Below are 25,412 nucleotides of genomic sequence, written 5' to 3' on the forward strand. Positions count from 1 at the left end.
TATTTGATGTAGGAAAAAAATCTAGATGATAAAGCATATCGTAATATCAAGGAATTGGAAAATTATGCTGAAAACACACAGAGCTCTCTTCTTTACTTAACACTGGAAATATTGGGTAAGTTGTTTTTCTGTTTCATACTTCTTTTTTCCAGTAAAATACCTTTGAGATTTCACGTTTTCATAATTTGGCAGTCTGACCAGTTTAGCACTGAAGTCTTCCTTTGTACTATCTGTAAAGGAACAGTTTTTGTGGTGGTGGTTGTTAGCAAGAAGAGGAATTTATATCTCTTTCTTTGTAATGCAGAGTAATCCAAGACTCAGGCTCTCACACAGCTACTTTCCTCATGGGAATGTTGAAATTAATACTCTGGTAATTGCAGGTGGCTTTACTTTTTTACTATAGCATCTCCTACAGTTTGGAAGGCCTATAACCTGATTCTTCCTTTCCTGTTAATAATACTTATCCATGGAAAAAGAAAAGTAGAAGAAGTAAAACACACTTTATTTTATTTTATTTTGAGACGTAGTCTCGCTCTATCCCCAGGCTGGAGTGCAGTGGCGTAATCTCGGCTCACTGCAACTTCCGCCTCCCAGATTCAAGTGATTCTCCTGCATCAGCCTCCCGAGTAGCTGGGACTACAGGTGCGTGCCACCACACCCAGCTAAATTTTGTACTTTTAGTATAGACAAGGCCAGAATGGTATCGATCTCTTGACCTCATGATCTGCCTGCCTCAGCCTCCCAAAGTGCTGGGATTACAGGCATGAGCCACCGTGCCCGGCCTAAAACTGCATTTATAAAAGTTTTTGAGATTTTTCTTTCTCTGCTTTTTTAAAAACAAAATTTTGATGGTAGGATTTCTCCTCTGACTTTGTTGCCAGTTAGTGAGGTCTTATTGAAATGAGGAAATTATTTGGGCCAAGGACAATACCATCTCATTTGAAGAAGGTAATACATATCTTTATACCTCCCTAAAAGAATAATACAAGTCCCCATTGCATCTCCCAGGCCTGTTCTGGCCCACAGCTCTGGTGACATGTTTACCGTCACAATGAAAGGAGGGAGCAAAGAGCAGAATGTTTGTTAAGCATATTCTTAAAATGAGGTCATATGGAAATTGCACAGAGGAGAAGAAATGGAAGACTTGTAAAGTTTTTCCATGATAGCTGATTAAAATTCTAAATGTGTTCTTAGTGTGCTGTAGTCTGAGGAAAACTCTCGTTTAAAAGTTGAGATTGAGATTTAGATATCTGCTAGTGGTAAATGGTCAACTTGTTTTTGTGCCCAGTTTTTCACTCATAAATCCTGTTTTTTTCAGATATAAAACATAGGATATATGTCTGTTTTTACATGTTTAGCTGATTTCTCTGTGCTATTTCTATTGATTTATTATGCACTTAGAATAGAGCAGCCCTGTATAATTTCTGAAATCGTAGGTATAAAGGACGTTCATGCAGATCATGCTGCAAGTCATATTGGAAAAGCGCAAGGCATTGTCACTTGCTTGAGAGCAACACCATATCATGGGAGCAGAAGAAAGGTGTTCCTTCCCATGGATATCTGTATGCTGGTAAGGTTGTAATTTGTACCTTTGAATATTTACCTCAGGAATATGGGGAAGGAAGTTATCTTTTGCTTTTTTGCTTAGTCTATTCAAGTAATTGCTTTGAAAGAAATGCTTATTGCTTACTAAAAATGCTCTTCCTCTTTTTATCCCAGAGTTATCAAGTCAGAATTGTGTCCATCAGGCATTTTAGGTCTCTAGAGGAGCTTTGAGTAGGAAGGTCTAGAGAACCTCTTTTGGTATAGCTTCATGTTGATGCCTTCCTCCCTTCCAAGCAACTGCAGTAATTATTCCTAGTGTTCACCTTAGCCTGTTCCTTATTTAATTTTATTGGAGTAAGTAATCCATTTTAAATATCTGTTTATGAGACCTTTGTTTTCTTTCTTTTTTTTTTTTTTTTTGAAACAGGGTCTTGCTCTGTCACCCAGGCTGGAGTTCAGTGGCGTGATCTCAGCTCACTGCAACCTCCGCCTCCTGGGTTCAAGTGATTCTTCTGCCTCAGCCGCTCAAGTAGCTGGGACTACAGGCACATGCTACCACACCCAGCTAATTTTTTGCATTTTTAGTGGGGACGGGGTTTCACCGTGTTAGCCAGGATGGTCTTGATCTTCTGACCTTGTGATTCGCCCGCCTCGGTCTCCCAAAGTGCTGGGATTACAGGCATGAGCCACTGCACCTGGCGAGAACTTTGTTTTCTATATGAGATTCATTATTATCTGTTCTTTCAAACTTTTTGTATGTTTGTTTTCTTGCTTGTATATTTTCGTTTTACCTACAACTTGTTAATTAACATCTTGTTGTGGCCAGGCGCAGTGACTGATGCCTGTAATCCCAGCACTTTGGGAGACTCGCTTGAGTCCAGGAGGTTGAGACCAGCCTGGGCAATATAGGGAAACCCCATCTCTACCAAAAATACAAAAATTAGCTGGATGTGTTGGTGCACACCTGTAGTCCCAGCTATTCAGGTGGCTAAGGTGGGAGAATCCCTTGAGCCTGGGAGGTTGAGGCTATAATGAGCCATGATTGTACCACTGCACTCCAGCCTGGGTGACAGATTAAGACCCTGTCTCAAAAAACAAAAAATCTTGTTGCATGTTCCAAGTGTCACTCTCTCATTCTTGTTTTTTTCTCTCTCTCCACACATGCACACACACGCACGTGCACACACACATTTTTAAAGACAAAATAGGCATTAAACTGTACGTACTGTTCTGTCATGTGTTCTCTTGTGCTAAGTTAGTTTTAATTGTCAATTTAATTTTTCTTTCCTAGGTGAACTGTTGGAAGGAAGTGCTTTTAGATTCCTAATATAATGTATATTTCCCCACACAGCATGGTGTTTCACAAGAGGACTTTCTACGGAGGAACCGAGATAAAAACGTGAGAGATGTAATATATGACATTGCCAGTCAGGCACATTTGCACCTAAAGCATGTAAGTCGGCTTTTTTTTTTTTCTTTGTTTGCCAAATCATTTAGGGAATAATCATATCTAGATGTGGCTATTCTTAGAACATGGTTATGGTATTCCTAACTTGGCCGTCTTTATTCCAGTTTTCATTGGTTTCCCAGTAGATTTATCTCAGAGTCTGTTGTAAACTTTTCTCACTTAAAAAAGTCCCTTCCCCCACCTCACAGCATATGAATGCGTTCTTTACTGAGTAAATCAAGCCCGAGCTTTCTCATGTGGGCTCCTCTGTGCTCCATCCACTTCTCTCTTGGAAGACAAGGTGTCTTTCTGCCTCCCAAGGCCAAAGCCTCTCCTCCCGCTCCCAGGGGCTGCACCCTCAGCCACTCCCAGCTGGTGTTTTCAGTTTGCTTCTCTGATAGGTGGCCTCTTTTATCTTCTGGTTTGTTGCTGCTGCCTTCTGAATTTACAGGCAGCCTGTAGATCCTTCTGTTGGTATTTTTCTCTCCTAGGTGAACTGTTGGAAGGAAGTGGTCCGCATTCACTGTTACCTCAGGCCCTTTCCACCTTGGCAGTGCCCATCATGCTGTGATTTGGTTCCTATCCTGCCCATTCTAATAAACAATCGCAAGTTTGGCAACTCTCCTTATTGCCAAATTCAGTGGTCACTTACAATTTGTTTTTGTGAACTTTTCTTCTTTTTTTTGACACCATAGACTTCTTTTTCTCTGTGTCACTTTCTGACTTTTCTTCCATTGATTCTCGGACTTGGCTCCTGGACTGGTTCCTGATTTCTCCTGCCTGTCACTTTAGTTGTTCCCTAAGAGTTAGTTCTTCATCTCTCAAACTTTTCCAGGACTTTTGTTTGGAATTTGACACTGTTGACTGTGCTCCTCTTTCTTGAAATTGTCTGTCATTCATCTCCATGGTGTTGTTCCTTTCTGGTTCTCCTTGAAGTGTTTCTTGATTTCAGTGGCTCTTGAAGACTTGGTGGAAACTTTCTATTTCCTTAGCTCCCATAATGCTAATTTTTCCTAGTACTTCTTGTGAACCTTTTTTTTTTTTTTCTTAGGCTTCAGTAGATTCTAGAGTTGGACACGTACCTGCATACCACAGGGCTTTTGCACTTGCTGTTTTTCCTGCTTCTTCCCCTGTACCCCACCTCCACTCCAGTTAGTGCTCAAATGTCACCCTATCAGAAAAGTCTTCCCTGGCCGTCTTACCTAAAATAACATCTTCCTTTTCCATCACCCTCAGTCTCCTTACCTGGCTTAGCGCTTTTCACTACCTGACATTAAAAGTTTGCTTATTGCCTCCCACTTCATTGGAATGTAAGTGACTTTGTTTGATTCTATTGTATATTCTTCAGCATCTAAAGTACCTGGTACATTATGAGCACTCAGTAAATATTTGTGAACTATTAAATATGTAAGTAATCAGATTGTAAGCTCTTTGAGGGCAAAGACTATCTTCAGCTTCTTTTTAATTTCATGATTTCATGAATATCTAAGACAGTTCTCAGCCCTGACAGAGGTATAGATAAAATACATGGAACTTTAGATGAGAAATTACTTAGGACTAACTAGCAGAGTTTTGGGTAAGATCTGAGCACACTGCAGAATCATGAAAGGCAGGAAAGCTTTGTGTGGAACCTGAGCAGTCCCAGTCAATGGACACATAAGGCACCTGAGAAATACCGATTCCCAGGCATCACTCCCTGGAGATTGGGGTAGTAAATCTGGGATGGGGCCAGGAATTAAAATTTCTAAATTTCTAATTAAACAGCCAGGTTTGAACACCACTGGTGTATAGGTTATGTGAAATGTGGTCCTGGAAGATAGGTTTGGAATGGCGGATTGAAGAAAGATTATGGAGTTGTAGAGGCTTTTGAGAGACATTAGAGTATTGTGGATGAGAGTGCAAACTCTGGAACCAGAAGCCTGACTTTAAATCCTAATTCTGCCATTTACTAATCATGTAATCTTAACCTCTTTGTGCTTCAGTTTCCTCATCTGTAGTAGAGGATCATTTTAGCACCCAGCTTAAAGGGTTATTTGGATAAATGAGTTAACATATATGAAGAGTTTATAACGTAGTTCGGCATATTGTACATGAAATATGTTAGTTTTCATCATCATCATCAAATAAAGCAGTGATATTAGTGTTGCGGAGTAGGAAACCCTGCTAGCAGTGTTTGACACAAGAGAGTTTAGAAGTTGGGTGATCAGTTAGGAGACTTAGGAGAGAGAGAAAGAGTATGATTTAGAGACAGTAGATGTTTATGTATGTGTATGTACATTTATATATATATGTATACATATGTGCCCACACGTAACAAGTAGAATCAACTAGGCTTGATAACTAATTGGATTGTGGCAAGATCAGATAGAGGGAAAGTTGAAGGTTGCATGAAGAATTCAAGTATGGCACTTTGATGGTGCCATTCAAAAGCTACAATGACAGCAGAAACTAATGCTATGTTTGGTGTGGATCATTAGACTTTGGACTAGCTGCTGGACATAATTGAATTTGAGGGGATTAGAGAGAGATGGGCTATTGAAGAATGCAGGACTGTGACTTTTAAAGGAAGTCAGGACTAAAGATGATATATTTGAGAGTCATCCACATAAAAGGCTTATAATTAAAGCTCCAAGTTTGGATGGTGTTGCTGAAAAAGAATGTACAGAGGACCAGGGACAGAACCCCGAGGCCTACCTCTGTTTACAAGGTGAAGGAGAAAGGCCATTTATTAGGAAGAAGAGGAAGGAAAGAATGTTCAGAGAAATAGAACTGAGAGCCAGTGTCTTGAAAATCAAGGGAGAAGATTTAAGAAAGGGGAATATCAGAGTTTTATATGCTGCAGAGAGATTAAAGAGAAAAGATAGATATGGTGATTAGTAAATCATGGATGATCATCGAGTAATTTTAGAGAATGGCTGGGGGTCAAACTGGAGTGTAATGGGTTAAGAAGTGAGTCAGGAAGTAGAGGGCTCTTCCTGGTGTTAGGGAAAATATAAATGAAGACATGGAGACAAGAGTGGGCTTGGCGAATACAGGATGATGGGCATCAGCCTGAGTGACCAGGTGTTCGTAGCCCAGAGTGATAGGGAGTTAGGTTAGATGGACGAGGTTAGAGTCAAGATGTGGAGGCCTTTGAATTCCTGGATGAATTGTTGAAACGACCTATCAGGGAATTAAAGAAGGTAAAAATGAAATGATGATGTAAGGACATTAATTTGTCTGGCTGTGTGGAACGAATTAAAGGTCAGGGAACACAGGGAGATCACCTAGGAGGATCTTACTCATTTAAACAGGAGATAAAGTCAGTCTAAGCTAGGGGTGCACAGGACTTGGTAATGCAAGTATTTCTTCATTTCCCACTTACCACAGAGCTGGGGAGTCAAAGTTATTATGAGATATTGTAAGATAGCTGGAAGATGCTAAAGCTAAGAAGGATGCTAGAACTAAGAAAGGATGGAATTTTTACTACAATAGTTACTTTTTTCTGAGTCCTTTAGGCTTAGGAAACTAATCTTAATCTACAGGAGATGAGCTGTTTTCTTGCATTTTAGAGAGGCCCTATCAATATTGTTAAACTGCTGGTGTTGCTTTCAGAGCGAGAGTGTTTATTTGCTTAATTTTGACCAGCTTCCTTTCCTCTTCCTTTTTAGGCTAGGTCCTTTCACAAAAGTGTTCCTGTGAAAGCATTTCCTGCTTTTCTTCAGACGGTAAGTAGATTAACAGAGAAGGCTGTATAATTAATGAAGCAGATGTGTATGATCTGTTTTTATATTTTATAAAGTTCCCAATGCACTTCTTTAGTTTGGAGCCTTTGTTTTTATTTCCCTCCCTCATGGTGGCTTTCATTAGTTATTGATGCTTTTGCTGAGGGTCATTTCTGTATTTCTCAGAGGCACGTGAGCTGAGTTTTTAGCACTGACTTTGCAGCCAGATTGCATTGGCTTGAATCTGTTTTGCCCCTTACTAGCAATGAGACCTTAAGTTCCTTAATAACCACATTCCTCAGTTTACTCTTAGGTGAAATGGGAATAATAGGAGAAACTACCTTGTAGGATTGTTAGGCTGCTTATAGCTATATAAGTATTACTTACTCTTCTGTTCATTTTTTTCTCCATTGTGACCTGACTATATGGTAGCAGTGGTTCCAGAACAGTGGTTCATAGCCCACTGCGGAGCTGGTTGCAGTGGGGTAACCTGGAAAACTTTTTAAAAATATAGATTCCTGGAGTCTTCTTACTAAGTAAGACTTTTGGGATTGAGGAGGAAGCCAGTTCCTAGGAGAATCTGTGATTTTAAGAAGTTCCTTTGTAAGTCTCTAAGGACTTGCTTTATGAATCTGGGTGCTCCTGTATTGGGTGCATATATATATTAGGATAGTTAGCTCTTCCTGTTGAATTGATCCCTTTACCATTATGTAATGGCCTTCTTTGTCTCTTTTGATCTTTGATGGTTTAAAGTCTGTTTTATCAGAGACTAGGATTGCAACCCCTGCTTTTTTTTGTTCTCCATTTGCTTGGTAGATCTTCCTCCATCCGTTTATTTTGAGCCTATGTGTGTCTCTGCATGTGAGATGGGTCTCCTGAATACAGCAAACTGATGGGTCTTGACTCTTTATCCAATTTGCCAGTCTTTGTCTTTTAATTGGACCATTTAGTCCATTTACATTTAAGGTAAATATTGTTATGTATGAATTTGATCCTGTCATTGTGATATTAGCTGGTTATTTTGCTCGTTAGTTGATGCAGTTTCTTCCTAGCATCGATGGTCTTTACATTTTGGCATGTTTTTGCAATGGCTGGTACTGGTTGTTCCTTTCCATGGTTTTTTTTTTTGTTTTTTTTTGTTTTGTTTTGTTTTGTTTTTTTGAGACGGAGTCTCGCTCTGTCACCCAGGCTGGAGTGCAGTGGCCGGATCTCAGCTCACTGCAAGCTCCGCCTCCCAGGTTCACACCATTCTCCTGCCTCAGCCTCCCAAGTAGCTGGGACTACAGGCGCCTGCCACCTCGCCCGGCTAGTTTTTTGTATTTATTAGTAGAGACGGAGTTTCACCGTGTTAGCCAGGATAGTCTTGATCTCCTGACCTCGTGATCCACCCGTCTTGGCCTCCCAAAGTGCTGGGATTACAGGCTTGAGCCACCGCGCCCGGCGCCTTTCCATGTTTAGTGCTTCCTTCAGGGTCTCAAAATCACAAGCATTCTTATACACCAGTAACAGACAAACAGAGAGCCAAATCATGAATGAACTTCCATTCACAATTGCTTCAAAGAGAATAAAACACCTAGGAATCCAACTTACAAGGGATGTAAAGGACCTCTTCAAGGAGAACTACAAACCACTGCTCAGTGAAATAAAAGAGGACACAAACAAATGGAAGAACATGCCATGCTCATGGATAGCAAGAATCAATATCGTGAAAATGGCCATACTGCCCAAGGTAATTTATAGATTCAGCGCCATCCCCATCAAGCTACCAATGACTTTCTTCACAGAATTGGAAAAAACTGCTTTAAAGTTCATATGGAACCAAAAAAGAGCCTGCATTGCCAAGACAATCCTAAGTCAAAAGAACAAAGCTGGAGGCATCACGCTACCTGACTTTAAACTATACTACAAGGCTACAGTAACCAAAACAGCATGGTACTGGTACCAAAACAGAGATATAGACCAATGGAACAGAACAGAGCCCTCAGAAATAATACCACACATCTACAGCCATCTGATCTTTGACAAACCTGAGAAAAACAAGAAATGGGGAAAGGATTCCATATTTAATAAATGGTGCCGGGATAATTGGCTAGCCATAAGTAGAAAGCTGAAACTGGATCCTTTCCTTACTCCTTATACAAAAATTAATTCAAGATGGATTAGAGACTTAAATGTTAGCCCTAATACCATAAAAACCCTAGAAGAAAACCTAGGTAATACCATTCAGGATATAGGCATGGGCAAGGACTTCATGTCTAAAACACCAAAAGCAACGGCAACAAAAGCCAAAATTGACAAATGGGATCTAGTTAAACTAAAGAACTTCTTCACAGCAAAAGAAACTACCATCAGAGTGAATAGGCAACCTACAGAATGGGAGAAAATTTTTGCAATCTACTCATCTGACAAAGGGCTAATATCCAGAACCTACAAAGAACTCAAACAAATTTACAGGAAAAAAACAAACAACCCCATCAAAAAGTGGGCAAAGGATATGAACAGACATTTCTCAAAAGAAGACATGCATGTAGCCAATAGACACATGAAAAACTGCTTGTCATCACTGGCCATCAGAGAAATGCAAATCAAAACCACAATGAGATACCATCTCACGCCAGTTAGAATGGCAATCATTAAAAAGTCAGGAAACAACAGGTGCTGGAGAGGATGTGGAGAAATAGGAACACTTTTACGCTGTTGGTGGGATTGTAAACTAGTTCAACCATTGTGGAAAACAGTATGGCGATTCCTCAAGGATCTAGAACTAGAAATACCGTATGACCCAGCCATCCCATTACTGAGTATATACCCAAAGGATTATAAATCATGCTGTTATAAAGACAAATGCACACGTATGTTTATTGCGGCACTATTCACAATAGCAAAGACTTGGAATCAACCCAAATGTCCATCAATGACAGACTGGATTAAGAAAATGTGGCACATGTACACCATGGAATACTATGCAGCCATAAAAAAGGATGAGTTTGTGTCCTTTGTAGGGACATAAATGCAGCTGGAAACCATCCTTCTCAGCAAACTATCGCAAGAACAGAAAACCAAACACCACATGTTCTCACTCATAGGTGGGAATTGAACAATGAGATCACTTGGACTTGGGAAGGGGAACATCACACACCGGGGCCTATTATGGGGAGAGAGGAGGGAGGAGGGGTTGCACTGGGAGTTATACCTGATGTAAATGACGAGTTGATGGGTGCTGATGAGTTGATGGGTGCAACACACCAACATGGCACAAGTATACATATGTAAAAAACCTGCACGTTGTGCACATGTACCCTAGAACTTAAAGTGTAACAACAACAACAAAAAAGTTCCCTAGGTGATTCTGATGCATAGACAGGTTTGGGAACTGTTGTTCTAAATCTCCATAGAGAAGTGATAATTGCTACCAGTTACTTAGAACCTTTTATGAGACAGGCCCTGGGTTAGGTCATTCCATCATTATTCCTAGTCTTCCTAGCAAAAATATGGTTACTTCATTTTATAGATAGAAACCAAGGTTCAAAGATATGTAATATTTGAAAATTGTAAACTTACACATTTTCTGTAATACCAAACATATCTACCTTTTCCCTCTAAAATATACTTAGAGATTAATTTCGATCCCTTCACATCCTCTATCTTAGTTTTCAGGTCTGTGTGTTTGAAATCATTTTGTTTCTTAATTGACCTTGCTAATTATAAAAGTAGTACATTAATATTTTAAATTTTCAAAGTGTAAGAGATACAAAAGAAGAAATTAGAGTTCACACAATTCCACCCTATCTGGGGAGAATGTCTGTTCATCTTTCTGAACCTTTCATATACATATAATCATATGTGTATTTTGTGTACGTCAACACATTATTCTGTATCACCCTGTTTAGTGGTTGATGGATATACCATCAGCTGTTTAACATACTAAGTAAGCTTCATAAAGGTTAAGGACTTTGTTTCATTAACTTTTGTAGAAAAAGGTTGTTCTCAACCCTGTATGCCCCTTATAATCACTTGGAGAGCTTTAAAAAGACCTAAACAATGCTTGGCTGCCCCGCCCCAGACCAATTAAATTGGTGGACCCAGGCATTGATACTTTTTAAAAACTTCCCTTTTTACTTTTCTTTCTTTTTGGAGGCAGATTCGCACTCCATTGCCCAGGCTAGAGTGCACTGGTTATGATCTTGGCTTACTGCAGCCTCTGCCTCCCAGGTTCAAGTGATTCTCAGGCCTCAGTCTCCCGAGTAGCTGGGATTACAGACGTGTACCACCACGCCTGGCTGATTTTTTTGTATTTTCAGTAGAGACAGGTTTCGCCATGTTGGCCAGGCTGGTCTTGATCTCCTGGCCTCAAGTGATCTGCCTGCCTTGGCCTCCCAAAGTGCTGGGATTACAGGTGTGAGCCACCATGCCTGGCCTTTTTTTTTTTTTTTTTTTTTTTGAGACAAAATCTCACTCTGTTGCCCAGGTTGGAGTGCAGTGGTGGAGTCATGGCCCATTACAGTCTCAAACTCTTAGGCTCAAGTGATCCTCCCACCTCAGCCTCCCAAATAGTTAGGAGCACAGGCGTGTACCAACACACCCAGCTAATTTTAAAAATTACTTTTGGAAGAGATGAAATCTCACTATGTTGTCCAGGCTGGTCTTGAACTTCTGAACCCAAGCAATCCTCCAGCCTTGGCCTCTCAAAGTATTGGGATTACAGGCATAAAACACTGTGCCCAGCCCCGTTTAGTTTTAATTGTAAGGTACGGCCAGGGGTAAAAACCACTGTCATAGACCAGTGGTTCCCAAAATGTGGTCCCTGGACCAGCAATATCCACCTCACTGGGGAACTTGTTAGAAATGCAGATCTTGGGCTCCACCACTGACCTGCTGAATCAGAAACTCTGGGGGTGGGGCCCAGCTCTCAGCTTCTGTTTTTTTGTTTTTTTGGGATATTTTGAGACAGAGTCTTGCTCTGTTGCTCAGGTTGGAGTGCAATGGCATGATCTCTCCTCACTGCAGCCTCTACCTCTGGGGTTCAAGCAATTCTCCTGCCTCAGCCTCCCGAGCAGCTGGGATTACAGGCATGCACCACCATGCCCTGCTAATTTTTATATTTTCAGTAGAGGAGGGGTTTCACTGTGTTGGCCAGGCTGGTCTCGAATGCCTGACTTTAGGTGATCCACCTGCCTTGGCCTCCCACAGTGCTGGGATTATAGGCGTGAGCCACCGTGGTCAGCCCCAGCGCTCAGTTTCTATCCTGTGCCAAGAGAGACTAGAGTGGCAACATGGCAATTCCTGAGGAACTGCTTCTGTCATACACCCTCATTCCAGCTTGGACAGGGCCTCTTACTTGTTTTATATTTGGGGCATCTGTTATTTTGTTCAAGGAAAGGATTTGCAGTTTAAAACTCTTTGAACATGACTAATCTAGGTATGGTGTATTCTTCGTAGATGAGGTTTCAAGAATTCATATTCAGAAATTTGTAGTGTCTTTGAGAGTTTCACAATCAATTTGTTACTCAGTTTATTTACCATTAGCCAGACTTTCCTTTGAACCAAAGCCTGATGTAAAAATATCCACTTGAGTTCTGTCTGATTTTGAGGTCACATTTCCTCTGTATTCTAATGGAATTTTCTCCTAATCCTAAAAGCAATACATTTCATAGTAAAGATTTGGACAATATAAACAGTATTAGGAGAAAATAGCAATCACCCATGCTTGCTTCAGCAGCACATATACTAACTTTGGAATGATACAGAGAAGATTAGCATGGCCCCTGCGCAAGGATGACACGCAAATTCATGAAGCATTCCATTAAAAAGAAATTACCTATAATTCTAACACCAAAAGAGAACTGCTAGTCATTCTGGGGTTTTTGGAAATTAATTTTTGTGTATAGTTGAAATTATACTTCATATGTTAGTGTACTGTTTGTTGAGCATTTTTTGAATCATTTAAAAAATTTATAAATCTAACGCTTAATGGCTATATAATATTCTATTGTGTGTCTGTACCTTAATTTTGTTAACTATTCCTTATAATTAATATAACGCTATTAAAATTAACATTCTTACAGATAGCAAGTTGATCACAGTATATTAAGGGATAAAAAAGCAAGTTATAGAACATGAAATAGCATGAGCTTTTTTTTTTTTTTACAAAAAAAAAAGAGAGCATCTGAAAGGAAGTACACTAAAATATTTTCAAAACCAAGAGAACATGTGAAAGAAAGTGCACTGAAATATTTTCAAAGTTTTTTCTTTTATTCTCTTTTAAAATTGTTAATATTTGCTATATATTAAAAATGAATATATCTGTCTAGGTGTATATATTGCAATGTATAGCATAATAAACACCATGAACTCACCACTCAAGCCAGGAACTAGCATGTCACCATTAAATTGCACTCATGTTTTTCCCATTTCATTCCCCTGCCAATGCCTTAATTTTTCTTTTTTTTTTTTTGAGACGGAGTCTTGCTCTGTCGCCCAGGCTGGAGTGCAGTGGCGCGATCTCGGCTCACTGCAAGCTCTGCCTCCTGGATTCACGCCATTCTCCTGCCTCAGCCTCCCGAGTAGCTGGGACTACAGGCGCCCACCACCACTCCTGGCTAATTTTTTGTATTTTTAGTAGAGATGGGGTTTCACCGTGTTGGCCAGGATGGTCTCGATCTCCTGACCTCATGATCCTGACCTCGTCCTGCCAAAGTGCTGGGATTACAGGCATGAGCCACCGTGCCCGGCCCACTGCCTTTATTTTTAGGTAGCTCTCCTCAATTTTGTGTGTATTATTTTCTTCCTTTCATTCCAAGAAGACTTTCATCATTTTATATATTCCTGAACAACATACTGCTTAGTTTTGTTTTTGAGCTTTATAAAAAAGGATCATTTTCTATTTATGTCTTCTAGGACATGTGTACACTCTTAATGTTTCTGAGATTTGTGCATATTAGTGCATATTACTGCATCTACCTATAGTACATTCACTTCACTGCAGTATAATATTAATATTTCATTGTACAAATGATTCCTCTTTTTTTAGATCAAAGAATTTCTCGATTGTTTCTCTTTTTTTGAGATGGGGTCTTTGTCACCCAGGCTAGAGTGCAGGCTCACTGCAGCCTTGACCTCCCAGGCTCAAGCCATCCTCCCACCTCAGCCTTCCAAGTAGCTGGGACTACAGGTGTGCACCACCACAGCCAGCTAATTGTTTTTGTATTTTTTGAGAGATGGGGTTTTGCCATGTTGCCCAGACGAGTCTTGAACTCTTGAGCTCAAGCAGTCCACCTGCCTTGGTCTCCCAAAGTGCTGGGATTACAGGTGTGAGCCACCGCACCTGGTCTCTGGATTGTTTCTAAGTTTCTTGCTAATATAAAACAAGGCAACTGGGCACATTGATGCATATGTCTCCTGTTGTCTATATATGTAAGTTTAGGGTTTTAAAAAGTAGATAATGAATTTGTTTGTATTTCACTCCTATATTTATAAAAGTATGGGAAAAAAGTCTGGAAGAAAATATTTTTTGTTTTCTTCGTTTTTGTCTGCATATTCTACAGAATCTATAGGCATAATCCCTGCATTGATCACCCAGGTTCTGTGCTGCAGAACTCTAGGGGGCGCTGCTTATGTGGCCTGAGGAGGTCTGGTGCCTCTTAGAAAGGTGGAGCACAAAACTAAGTGACCTGCCTGTTTAACAAAAATGTTATTAAAATAAAATAAAAATTTATAAATCATGACAATTGAAAACCAAAATGCAAAGATACTGCACATCATTGGTGTTTTCTATCCTGCTGTTATCCTTGTGGAAACTTTGTCAGGTTTTTTGTGGTGGGGAAAGGATGGGGTGATAATTTTGCCTGGTTGAAAATCATGTGCTCTAGCAACAACGTGGACACCTGTTCGGCTTCTTCACAAAATAATGTCTTAAAAGACAACTTGAGCTACCCCTCATAGTACACTACATTTGGGGGTTCGAGGTGGGGATGTTTCGTTTTCCCTGATTGAAACAGCCTGTTTGCATTCCACTGAATTTAGTAATAAGTCCAGGGAAACATGATTTTGCTAATCCTTTATGTCTTGACCAAAGCTTTTTATATTATGAGCAGAAGAGGCTTGGTTTTTCTAGTACTAGATCTGTGATACCCTTTTACTGGTCTAGTAGAAGCTTCTTAGATGCCTTTTTGTTTTCTTTCTCTCTTTAAAAATTCTCACTTAAATTCTTATTATATAGAAAACCATCTCAGGGAAACTAACATAGCCTAAACACTTGTGTTTATTCTTTAGTTTTTTTTTTTTTTAAGTCTTAATCATTTTATGATCTGGTGATTACTATTCTCTTTTTTCCAGGTTTCTCTAGAGGACTTTCTAAAGAAAATTCGGCGAGTGGATTTTGATATATTCCACCCATCTTTACAGCAGAAGAATACATTACTTCCATTATATTTGTATATGCAGTCATGGAGAAAAAGATATTAAAATAATTTCATGGCACTGATGTTAATTCTAGTCTATTAGTTTTATAAAAGTTAGGGTTCTTATTTAGGAACAACAGGAAGTGACTGTTAAGGAGAAAATGAATTTATTGCATGGGATGTCAAGTAGCTCACAAAATTGATGAGAAGTTGCCGTGGGACTAGGGTGCCAAGACTGCTGAGATTCTGGCAGAGGCACTGCCATTGGCTGCTGTGCTGTCCCTGGAAGCTGGAGCTCCAACAGGAATATCGGTTTAGCTGTACATAGGCCATAAGCCACACTCGAGCCAGCGGGCAGGGAGAGGGAATGTCATCCTCCCTTCACCACTGGGGAAGGAAAGGGGAAAGGGCTCAAGTTATCATAGGGGCTTACATGCTGAGCAGCTATAACCTAGGTGTTCAGAATAGCTGGAAGATGCATTTATTTAGGAGTCATAAAGAGTGAAATTAATATTTGAGGAGGATCAGTCACGTGTTGTGGGCTTTATATCCCTAACATTTAATTTTTACAATCTTGTGTAAAAATTTATCCATTATAATAATGTGACTTCTTTAAGGTCAGAGTGGCTGGCAAGAGCTAGAGCCTTAATTTGATTTTAGCTCTGGCTGGTCTGGAAGCTTTTACTTTTTTATTAATCCCACTGCCTCACTCTGTCATTCAGCATTATGATCGTGAACAAAACTGTATTGACAAACTTTGTATAAGTGATATTAACAGTATTGTATTGAACATCCATTTAAGGGTTGCTACACTTTATACTGTACATTCTGCACTATACATTGTGCTTCCCAGTGATGAGCACTGTGCTGTATACTTTCATCAGTGTTCTCATTTGGTTTTCCTAAAAGCCTATGAAATAAGGCACATTTTTGTTCATCAAACTTTTAAATTGTTTGAGACCAACCTGGGCAACATCGAAAACCCCATCTCGACCAAAAATACATAAACTAGCCAGGTGTGGTGGTGCACGCCCAGCTACTAGGAAGGCTGAGGTGGGAGGATTACTTGAGCCCAGGAGGGTGAGGCCGCAGTGACACATGAATGTACTCCATCTTGGGTGACAGAGCAAGACCCTGTCTCAAAGAGAAATGAATAATAATTAATAATAATATAAAACTTTTATAAAATATCTACCAATTGGAAAAACCAAAATTTTTTACATTGCTGGTAACTGGTCGATCTGACTCTAAATGAATCTCACTCTCAGGACCAGGATTATGCCACAGTTTCCTTTTTCCTGTATTTTCAGTAGCCTTGTCTCCTGCCCCATTCGGCTCTATCTCAATTTAAGTCTTCGGTATCAGCTATGAATTAGTGCCTACTTAAATTGTGAGTGGCTTAAAATGTTACATTTTTGCAAATTCAAACAGCTTTTGGAACAAAAGAATACACTGTTTCAATCATCTTGACAGCACCCCCACCACACACCTACAATGGCTTCTGATTGAGAGCAAGTAGAAATTAATAAACGTATAGTTGAATGAATGTGCAATGTGGTTTTGTATGTTAGTAGACTCTTAGTTGGTACTGATGCTGAAAGTATATCCTCTTCTTTAATTCTATGGCTTTTGAGAGCCATTCAGCTTATCTTCAAATGAAAATACAAGGAAATGGGGCCAGGCGTGGTGGCTCACACCTGTAATCCCAGCCGAGGCAGGTGGATCACCTGAGGTCACGAGTTCGAGACCAGCCTGGCCAACATGGTGAAACCCCATCCCTACTTAAAATACAACAGTCAGCCTGGTGTTGTGGCGGGTGCCTGTAATCCCAGCTACTCAGGAGGCTGAGGCAGGAGAATCGCGTGAACCCAGGAGGTGGAGGTTGCAGTGAGCTGAGATCACACCACTGTACTCAAGCCTGGGTGACAGAGCAAGATTCCATCTCAAAAAAAAATAAAAAAGAAAAGAAAATACAAGGAAATGGGACATGTTTCCTCTTGGGATTCTGAACGATCCAGGGTTGAAAAGTTCATCAGAGAGTTTGTTAGGAAGCATTATCTGCAGGTCTTCCCAGGTTAAATTTGGCAGCAGTCATCTAAGCTTCTTGCTTCCTTTCTAAGGGTCTTAAAAGGAGGGTTTAATTACGTGACTGGATTAGTGGATTCTTTACTGGCTCAGAAGCCGATTTATTATTAAGTAAATAATTTCAAAATACTTTCTAAACCATTTTAAATTTGATGCTTACAGATTTGGATGAACTAAAGTTACCAATGTAGAGATTCAAGTGGAGTCTTTATCAGTGAAATTTACTGTACTATTGATTTCCTGGTGTAAAAGATACTCCCTTAGATGATGCTGGCATTCTTTTTGATTTTTCAAATCTCAGGGTTTTTATTAGAGTATTTTAAAGGAGTCAGATACATTTTCAAACGATTTTAGATATACTTGAATAAGTGGATAGCAGATAACATATTAAGTATAAATTACAGGTTGTTCTCAATGTAGGTAAAGTTGCATATCGTTATGAAATAAGTTTTGGGTAGTTCTCAATCAATTGGCAATATTCTTTGCTTGTGGTTGAATCTCTCCTGTTGATGAAATTGAATTCTTGAGAAATGTAACTGTAGCTAACACTTATTGAACACAAACTTGAACAGGTGGTGTACTTTGCACTTTTGTGCTTTAACCCTCATAGTGAAGTAGGCCTTTATTTTCCAAATGATAAAATGTCTCAGAGATGTTAAGTTCAAGGTCATGGAGGCATTAGTACTAGAGCTGGTTGCCAGATCCACATTAGTTCAATGCCAAAACCTATTATTATTATTATTATTATTTTTACCATTCTTGAGATTATAAAATAAACTGCCAAGTTTAAAAGCTCAAAGGCACACATTTTTTAGAAATAAGTATTACTGCTTAAATTTCAGATACAAAGTAGGTTAAAAAAGGTAATTACTACATAAATTCCAACTGCAAATTAGGTGAGAGAGAAACAGACAATTGAAATAGGTGTCAGGTGCTGGTCACGGGTGTATATGGTGTGGGACTGTGGGGGGATACTTCACTGGCTTGGCAGTCAAAGAAGGTTTCCCAGAGGAGAAATAGTGTCAGGAAGATTGGGTAGGACCCAGGGCTTGGGGAGGGAGTGTTGACGTTTTTGTGGGGAGGTCCTGGCTGAAGAAACAGTGTGTACAAAGGCCAGGAAACAGAATGGATGGTCTATGTCAAGAGTCTTGATTTTTTTTGCCTTTAACTTACTTATGTAAAAAGAACAGAATGTCCAGAGTTCTTAGGATAGTTTGTGAATAAAGTGACCACATCCCCTGATCTACTGAAACACTGAATTAAGATCAAAGACTTGGGAGTTTATATTTTTTCCATTTCAGCAAATCCCTAAGTGCCCTTGGATTTGTTTTAGCTCATATAAATCGGACTTTTCTGAAGACATTGGCTTAATCAATTGCCTTGTCCAGAAAGATCCTTAGAGTTGTAAACATTATATGGTTCCTTACTGAAAATAAAACAAAACGTCCTACTGTTTGTTCCTGCAAGGAACACAGGTCCAAAATTGGGAAGGGTGTTGGAAATGGGTCAGAAGAAGGGGAGAAGAGTCAGTCAGGGAATGCATTAAAATAATTTTGATACTTCATTTTACCTACTTTTTTCTATAATGAATGTGTATTTTTTGGGTAAGTACAAAGTTATTTCTTAAAAGTTAAGACTCTCCAAATGAGAAAGATGCTTGTAGAAAGGGAAGGTGATTAAATTTACGGAACAATAAATAGATAGGTAGACATACATTTTTGTATTGTATCAGTATATACTAGTTAAGAGTTTGTTCTACAGCAAAAAGGAATATTTGGCACAATAAATTATTAAATATGTAACTCATTCTGTAGTATAAGGTGAAAAATAAAGTTATTAGCTACAGGGCAGTAGAGTATTGTACAGTGATGTGAAGTACTTCTAAGAGTGTGGGCTGGACGCAGTGGCTCATGCCTGTAATCCCAGCACTTTAGGAGGCCAAGGCAGGTGAATCTCTTGAGCCCAGGAGTTCAAGACCAGCCTGGGCAACATGGCAAGACCCCATCTCTACAAAAAATATAAAAATTAGCCAGGCATAATGGCGAATGCCTGTAGTCCCAGCTACTCCAATGGCTGAGGTGGGAGGATTGTTTGAGCACAGGAGGTGGAGGTTGCAGTGAGCCAAGCAGGATCGCGCCACTGCACTGCAGCCTGGGCGACAGAGAGACCCTGACTCAAAAAAAAAAAAAAAAAAAAAGTGTGTGTGAACTCCAGAGTAGCTTGTCTGTGTGGGTTCAGTCCCAGCTCTGCCACCCTAAGAGTTGTGTAACCTCAGCAAATTACCCCAAGCCTCTTGCTCCATTTGTAAAACAGGCAAAATCATACCAACCTCAGTGGTGGTTGTGAGGAATAAATAAATTTCTCCATGTAAAGTGCTTAGAATAGTGACCTACATGTAGTAAACAACACACGTTAATATTATTGTACAAAAGACAGACTGGCAGCCTGAACCAAATGAGGCCTGCAGGCACATTTTGTTTTGCAAGCATGGCATTTGAAAAAGAATGAGAAACTGAATGTTTTAGATAGGATGTGTCCTCTCCAATTGGCCACAGGTCCAGGCATGAGCTATTATCTCAGACTCAGCCTGACTCAAACATTCATGTTACTTGCTTACTCTAAATACTTGTGCTTGTGACCAATGGTTCAGGAGAATCGGTGGATGGTAGATTAATAACAAGGGATCTGAAATTTGAGGCTGACTTCACAAAGCACAGCCGTGCTTTCTCCCAAAATGCCTGTTGTCTTTTAACTGTTTACACATTTCTCCCTCACTTAGCCATATTACTTGAGTGTAGGACAATGTTTTATTTATCTTTGTATACCCAGAACCTAAAGTAGATCCTGTTGCCACTCTGAAAATCTTTGTGGTTCGAATGAACATGCTGTAGTATAATGTGGGCTCGGGGCTCTCAGGAAATGTAAATTGGGGTTCTGTCTGATATGTGAAGGACAAACTGGATATCAGAAAGATGGAACTGGAAGTCTGTGTCAAAGCTGTGGTGTCTGGGCAACACATGGGATGTTCAAGAAACTGGGTTGTTGAGTACAGCTGGAAAGCAGAGTGAGGAGGAAGTGAGGCTGGACGGATAAGGAAATCATAGGCCACATTAAGGTGTTGGGATTTTAAGAGTGACATGAGATTTGAAAACAAGTACTTATCCACAGATGGTCCATAACATGTATTTTGTGTATATCCTAATGGAGATTATCTACAATGTTTCTAATGTAATCATATCTTTAGATAAGCAGTGCCTTTTGAATCAGATATGAGATAAAATGTCTTTTTGTTATTTGATAAGTCTGTGGGTTGACATTTTATTCCCCTCCACAAATACTGTTTTCCTGCAGTGGCTCACACCTGTAATCCCAACACTTTGGAAGCCTGAGGCGGGTGGATCACAAGGTCAGGAGTTCAAGACCAGCCTGGCCAACATGGTGAAACCACGTCTCTACTGAAAATACAAAAATTAGCCAGGTGTGGTGGCGGTCGCCTGTGGTCCCAGCTACTCAGGAGGCTGAGGCAGGAGAATCGCTTGAACCCAGGAGGCAGAGGTTGCAGTGAGCTGAGATTGTGCTACTGTACTCCAGCCTGGGTGACACAGCGAGACTTTGTCTCAAAACCAAACCAAACCAAAAAAAAGAAAAACAGTCCTGCCATGATGTACTGTGTTTTCCCTTTTATTTTTAATCACGATTAATCTTCCCAGCTGCTTAGTTATATAATAATATCCTGTGTGTTTAAACACAAGCCTACATAATGAATTTCTCAGAGAGTAAGTTCAGGAGCTTTTTTTTAAAACCACAGGATCTCTTTCATGGGCACCACAAGGATTCTTTAGGAACACAACATTGATTTGAGAAGCTATTTCACTATGTCCTATATTTGTTTCTTGCTGCAGTTTTATATGATGACAGTTTTCTAAATTGATTAAGACATTTCTCAAGTTAATCAACATAAAGACGCTGCCTGCACCCCTTTCTTGTAAGCTATTCTATTTAAGATGTTAGAAATAGATCTGTTTGAATCTTGCTTTGAGGGAATGTGTAATACACTCTTTTGTTGTTGTTGTTGTTGTTGTTTGAGGCGGAGTCTCGCTCTGTCGCCCAGGCTGGAGTGCAATGGTGTGATCTCGGCTCACTGAAAGCTTTGCCTCCTGGGTTCACACCATTCTCCTGCCTCAGCCTCCTGAGTAGCTGGGACTACAGGCGCCCGCCACCACACCCGGCTACTATTTTGTATTTTTTTTTAGTAGAGATGGGGTTTCACCGTGTTAGCCAGAATGGTCTTGATCTCCTGACCTCGTGATCCACCCACCTCGGCCTCCCAAAGTGCTGGGATTACAGACATGAGCCACCGCGCCTGGCCAATACACTCTTTCTTAAGAGGTCATTTGAAAAATGAATATGTTTATTTTCTGCTTACACAGCTAACTCCTAAGTGCTCACTGTAAAAATCATGAGGAAAAAAATAAACACAAAAGTGTAAAGGGAAAATATTTTAAGTCACCCATAATTTCACGAGGTAAGACATAGCCACTGTGATATTATCATTCATTCATGTGTGTGTGTGTTCATGATTTCTGGCTCATAACTCCCATAACCCTTGTTACAGTCTTTTGCTATAATGTTGGAGTGCTTTAGGCCTCAGAAGCAGGCCTCGGAAAACAATCTCTCTGACCTTCTGCCCTCCCTTCACCTGCTCCTTTTTTTTTTTTTTTTTTTTTAATTTTATTTTAAGTTCTAGGGTACATGTGCACAATGTTTGTTACATATGTATACATGTGCCATGTTGGTGTGCTGCACCTGTTAACTCATCATTTACATTAGGTATATCTCCTAATGCTATCCCTCCCCGCTCCTCCCACCCCCAGCAGGCCCTGGTGTGTGATGTTCCCCTTCCTGTGTCCATGTGTTCTCATTCAATTCCCACCTATGAGTGAGAACATGCGGTGTTTGGTTTTCTGTTCTTGCGATAGTTTGCTCAGAATGATGGTTTCCAGCTGCATCCATGTCCCTATAAAGGACATGAACTCATCCTTTTTTTATGGCTGCATAGTATTCCATGGTGTATATGTGCCACATTTTTTAATCCAGTCTATCATTGATGGACATTTGGGTTAGTTCCAAGTCTTTGCTATTGTGAATAGTGCCACAATAAACATACATGTGCATGTGTCTTTATAACAGCATGATTCATAATCTTTTGGGTATACGCCCAGTAATGGGATGGCTGGGTCATATGGTACTTCTAGTTCTAGATCCCTGAGGAATCGCCACACTGTCTTCCACAATGGTTGAACTAGTTTACAGTCCCACCAACAGTGTAAAAGTGTTCCTATTTCTCCACATCCTCTCCAGCACCTGTTGTTTCCTGACTTTCTAATGATCACCATTCTAACTGGTGTGAGATGGTATCTCATTGTGGTTTTGATTTGCATTTCTGTAATGGCCAGAGATGATGAGCATTTGTTCCTGTGTTGGTTGGCTGCATAAATGTCTTCTTTTGAGAAGTGTCTGTTCATATCCTTTGCCCACTTTTTGATGGGGTGGTTTGATTTTTTCTTGTAAATTTGTTTAAGTTCCTTGTAGATTCTGAATATTAGCCCTTTGTCAGATGGGTAGATTGTAAAAATTTTCTCCCATTCTGTAGGTTGCCTGTTCACTCTGATGGTAGTTTCTTTTGCTATGCAGAAGTTCTTTAGTTTAATTAGATCCTATTTGTCAATTTTGGCTTTTGTTACCATTGCTTTTGGTGTTTTAGTCGTGAAGTCCTTGCCCATGCCTATGTCCTAAATGGTATTGCCTAGGTTTTCTTCTAGGGTTTTTATGGTTTTAGGTCCAACATTTAAGTCTTTAATCCATCTTGAATTGATTTTTGTATAAGGTGTAAGGAAGGGATCCAGTTTCAGCTTTCTACATATGACTAGCCAGTTTTCCCAGCACCATTTATTAAATAGGGAATCCTTTCCCCATTTCTTGTTTTTCTCAGGTTTGTCAAAGATCAGATGGTTGTAGATGTGTGGTATTATTTCTGAGGGCTCTATTCTGTTCCATTGGTCTATATCTCTATGTTTTGGTACCAGTAGCATGCTGTTTTGGTTACTGTAGCCTTGTAGTATAGTTTGAAGTCAGGTAGCATGATTCCTCCAGCTTTGTTCTTCTGAATTAGGATTGTCTTGGCAATGTGGGCTCTTTTTTGGTTCCATATGAACTTTAAAGTATTTTTTTCCAATTCTGTGAAGAAAGTCATTGGTAGCTTGATGGGGATGGCACTGAATCTATAAATTACCTTGGGCAGTATGGCCATTTTCACAATATTGATTCTTCCTATCCATGAGCATGGAATGTTTTTCCATTTGTTTGTGTCCTCTTTTATTTCACTGAGCAGTGGTTTGTAGTTCTTCTTGAAGAGGTCCTTCACATCCCTTGTAAGTTGGATTCCTAGGTATTTTATTCTCTTTGAAGCAATTGTGAGTGGGATTTCACTCATGATTTGACTCTCTGTTGTTGGTGTACAGGAATGCTTGTGATTTTTGCACATTGATTTTGTATCCTGAGACTGCTGAAGTTGCTTATCAGCTTAAGGAGATTTTGGGCTGAGGCGATGGGGTTTTCTAAATATACAATCACGTCATCTGCAAACAGGGACCATTTGACTTCCTTTTTTCCTAATTGAATACCCTTTATTTCTTTCTCTTGCCTGATTACCCTGGCCAGAACTTCTAACACTGTGTTGAATAGGAGTGGTGAGAGAGGGCATCCCTGTCTCGTGCCAGTTTTCAAAGGGAATGCTTCCAATTTTTGCCCATTCAGTATAATATTGGCTGTGGGTTTGTCATAAATAGCTCTTATTATTTTGAGATACATCCCATCAATACCTAGTTTATTGAGAGTTTTTATCATGAAGAGCTGTTGAATTTTGTCAAAGGCCTTTTCTGCATCTATTGAGATACTCATGTGGTTTTTGTCTTTGGTTCTGTTTATATGATGGATTATGTTTATTGAGTTGCATATGTTGAACCAGCCTTGCATCCCAGGGATGAAGCCAACTTGATCGTGGTGGATAAGCTTTTTGATGTGCTGCTGGATTTGGTTTGCTAGTATTTTATTGAGGATTTTTGCATCGATGTTCATCAGGGATATTGGTCTAAAATTCTCTTTTTTTGTTGTGTCCTTGCCAGGCTTTGGTATCGGGATGATGTTGGCTTCATAAAATGAATTAGGGAGGATTCCCTCTTTTTCTATTGATTGGAATAGTTTCAGAAGGAATGGAACCAGCTCCTCTTTGTACCTCTGGTAGAATTCAGCTGTGAATCCGTCTGGTCCTGGACTTTTTTTGGTTGGTAGGCTATTCATTATTGCCTCAGTTTCAGAACCTGTTATTGGTCTATTCAGGGATTCAGCTTCTTCCTGGTTGAGTCTTGGGAGGGTGAACGTGCCCTAATCTTCCCTCACCTTTCTGATTGTGGGTCATCAGACTCCCATTTCGGAAGGGGTGCTGCCCCATACCCTGGGGGAAGGAATGCTCCTCAGAGAAGCCAAGAAGAATCTGAACAGATGGGCCTTGCTGGGTTTCCTCACTCAGTCTACGAGCTCAGATCATACCCTTTTTGTTCATTCACATTTCTACACAGTTGTCCATTATGCCTATCCAATGAAGTCTCCATAAAAGGCCAAGAGAACAGGGTTTGGAGCATCCAGATAGCTGAACATGTGGAGGTTCCTGGAGGGTGGAGCTCCCAGGGAGGGCATGAAGGTTTCATGCCCGTTCCCCGATATGTCACCCCATGCATCTCTTCATCTGTATCCTTTGTAATATCCTTTATAATAAGCCAGTAAACATGTGTTTCCCTGAGTTCTGTGAGCCTAGGCTGTAGCAAATTAGTTGAACCCAAGGAAGGGGTCATGGACACCCCAATTTATAGCTGTTTGGTCAGAAGCACAGGTAAAACAAACTTAGGCATGCAATTGGTATGGGAAGTAGGGGGCAGTCTCGGGGCCTGAGCCTTCAACTTGGATCTGACACTACCTCTAGGTAGATAGTGCCGGGATTCAATGGGAGGTCCTGTGGCTGGTGTCCGCTGAAGAACTGATGGCTTGCTGGTGGGGAAAAATTTCCACATATTTCTCCTGACAACCACTATTAACGTTTTGGTCTATGTCCTCTTCTATTTTCTTTCCCCTTGGCATACACACAAGTACATTTTACATATTGTTTTTCAGTCTACA

At 40.1% G+C, this 25,412-nt stretch overlaps 1 protein-coding gene and 1 non-coding gene across 21 annotated transcripts in view; both read left to right on the plus strand.

The window, feature by feature from the left end:
* Positions 1-25,412, plus strand: part of NDUFAF6 (NADH:ubiquinone oxidoreductase complex assembly factor 6) — a 234,608-nt gene that overhangs the window by 150,317 nt on the left and 58,879 nt on the right. For 7 of the 20 annotated variants that reach the window (XR_012416544.1, XR_012416543.1, XR_012416542.1 and 4 more), the window contains exons 5-8: positions 13-115; positions 1,437-1,570; positions 2,897-2,998; positions 6,643-6,699. Coding sequence is in view for 15 of the 20 variants with exons in the window: in XM_045398522.2 (XP_045254457.2) it covers positions 13-115; positions 1,437-1,570; positions 2,897-2,998; positions 6,643-6,699 (396 nt within the window). In the remaining 5 variants the exon portion in view is untranslated. Of the gene's footprint in view, positions 1-12; positions 116-521; positions 643-881; positions 920-1,436; positions 1,571-2,896; positions 2,999-6,642; positions 6,700-7,512; positions 7,658-15,030; positions 16,642-25,412 lie in introns of those variants that run through there. The other 13 variants (XM_073999124.1, XM_073999125.1, XM_045398523.3 and 10 more) reach the window with 7 other exon arrangements.
* LOC123575458 (U6 spliceosomal RNA) lies at positions 12,404-12,506 on the plus strand. Its single transcript, XR_006700732.1, has one exon. It is a non-coding gene; the product is annotated as a U6 spliceosomal RNA (small nuclear RNA).

Source organism: Macaca fascicularis, chromosome 8 (genome assembly GCF_037993035.2).
Source record: "Macaca fascicularis isolate 582-1 chromosome 8, T2T-MFA8v1.1".
NCBI lineage: Eukaryota > Metazoa > Chordata > Mammalia > Primates > Cercopithecidae > Macaca > Macaca fascicularis.